Source organism: Corvus brachyrhynchos, unplaced genomic scaffold (assembly GCF_000691975.1).
Source record: "Corvus brachyrhynchos isolate BGI_N302 unplaced genomic scaffold, ASM69197v1 scaffold193, whole genome shotgun sequence".
NCBI lineage: Eukaryota > Metazoa > Chordata > Aves > Passeriformes > Corvidae > Corvus > Corvus brachyrhynchos.
This window is the reverse complement of record NW_008237087.1, coordinates 869,013-869,899: the sequence shown is the minus strand read 5'-3', so window position 1 is coordinate 869,899 and position 887 is coordinate 869,013. Positions and strand designations below refer to the sequence as shown.

Here is an 887-nt window from a genome sequence, read left to right as displayed (position 1 = left end):
CGGGCCCGCGGGGGGGGCCGGGCCGGGGCCAGGGCCGAGGGCAGGAGCGGCAGCGCCGGGCTCTTCGCCAGGCAGGTCCAGAAGCGCTTCAGCCGCGCCCAGGAGAAGGTACGGAGGTGCCACCCACCCCCAGATCCCAGCTTTTACTGGATTTGTCCTTTCCCACCACAGGGCTCTCGAGGGGGCTCAAATGGCACCGCTCGGCACCTTTGGGTGGTCAGAGGGTGGGAATTCGGGGGTTTCTGGGTCAACGTCATCGTTGCTCCAAGGCTTTGGATGATGGCATCTCCCAGAGCTCCCCAAGATACTTTGGCTTCTCTAGTCATGGGGGGTTTTCCACCCAAAATGCCTTGTAGAGGTTATGGGGGGGCTGTGGGGTGATGGCACAGGGTCCCTGTGGTCTGGCTGGGGGTGACGGTGCCCAGCAGGACCCGGCGTGGCCGGTGGTCCCAGGAATGCTGGTGAGATCGGCACCGGCCCCACAGGAAATGGGGGGGAAGGGCTGCGGAAGCGGCACGAGCAGGGCAATTCTCAGCTGCAGGGGGGCACCTCGGGGGGAGGGAGAGGGGGCTCTTTCCTTTTCTCTGCCCAAAAAAGCAGCCGTGACTCCCATTTTAGGCTGACACAAAGACCCCCCCTCAAACCCTCCCTTCCCGGGTTTCCTGGCCAGGCTCGGTGCTAAATTGGGCTCTCCAGGGCTCAATCATCCCGGGCCAGGCTCCGGCTGCTTCCCGCACACGCAAATCTCCCTCCCGGCCGGCCCCGACCTCTTCCTGGACACTCCAAAGCTCCCTGCTCCCAGCCCTGGCCTCTTCCTGTGGGGATCAAGCTCTTTGTGGACACCCCAAAAGTCCCTCCTGCCTGGCCCCAGCCTCTTCTGGGGGGGG

The 887-nt window shown here is 64.7% G+C and overlaps 1 protein-coding gene across 1 annotated transcript in view; it reads left to right on the top strand.

Moving 5' to 3' along the window:
- The window catches only part of BIN2 (bridging integrator 2), a gene marked incomplete at its 5' end in the record, with an annotated part of 4,288 nt that continues 3,401 nt past the window's right edge, over positions 1–887 (top strand). Inside the window, one exon of the mRNA XM_017728691.1 lies at positions 1–108. Coding sequence (XP_017584180.1) covers positions 1–108 — 108 coding nt within the window. The remainder of the gene's footprint in view (positions 109–887) is intronic.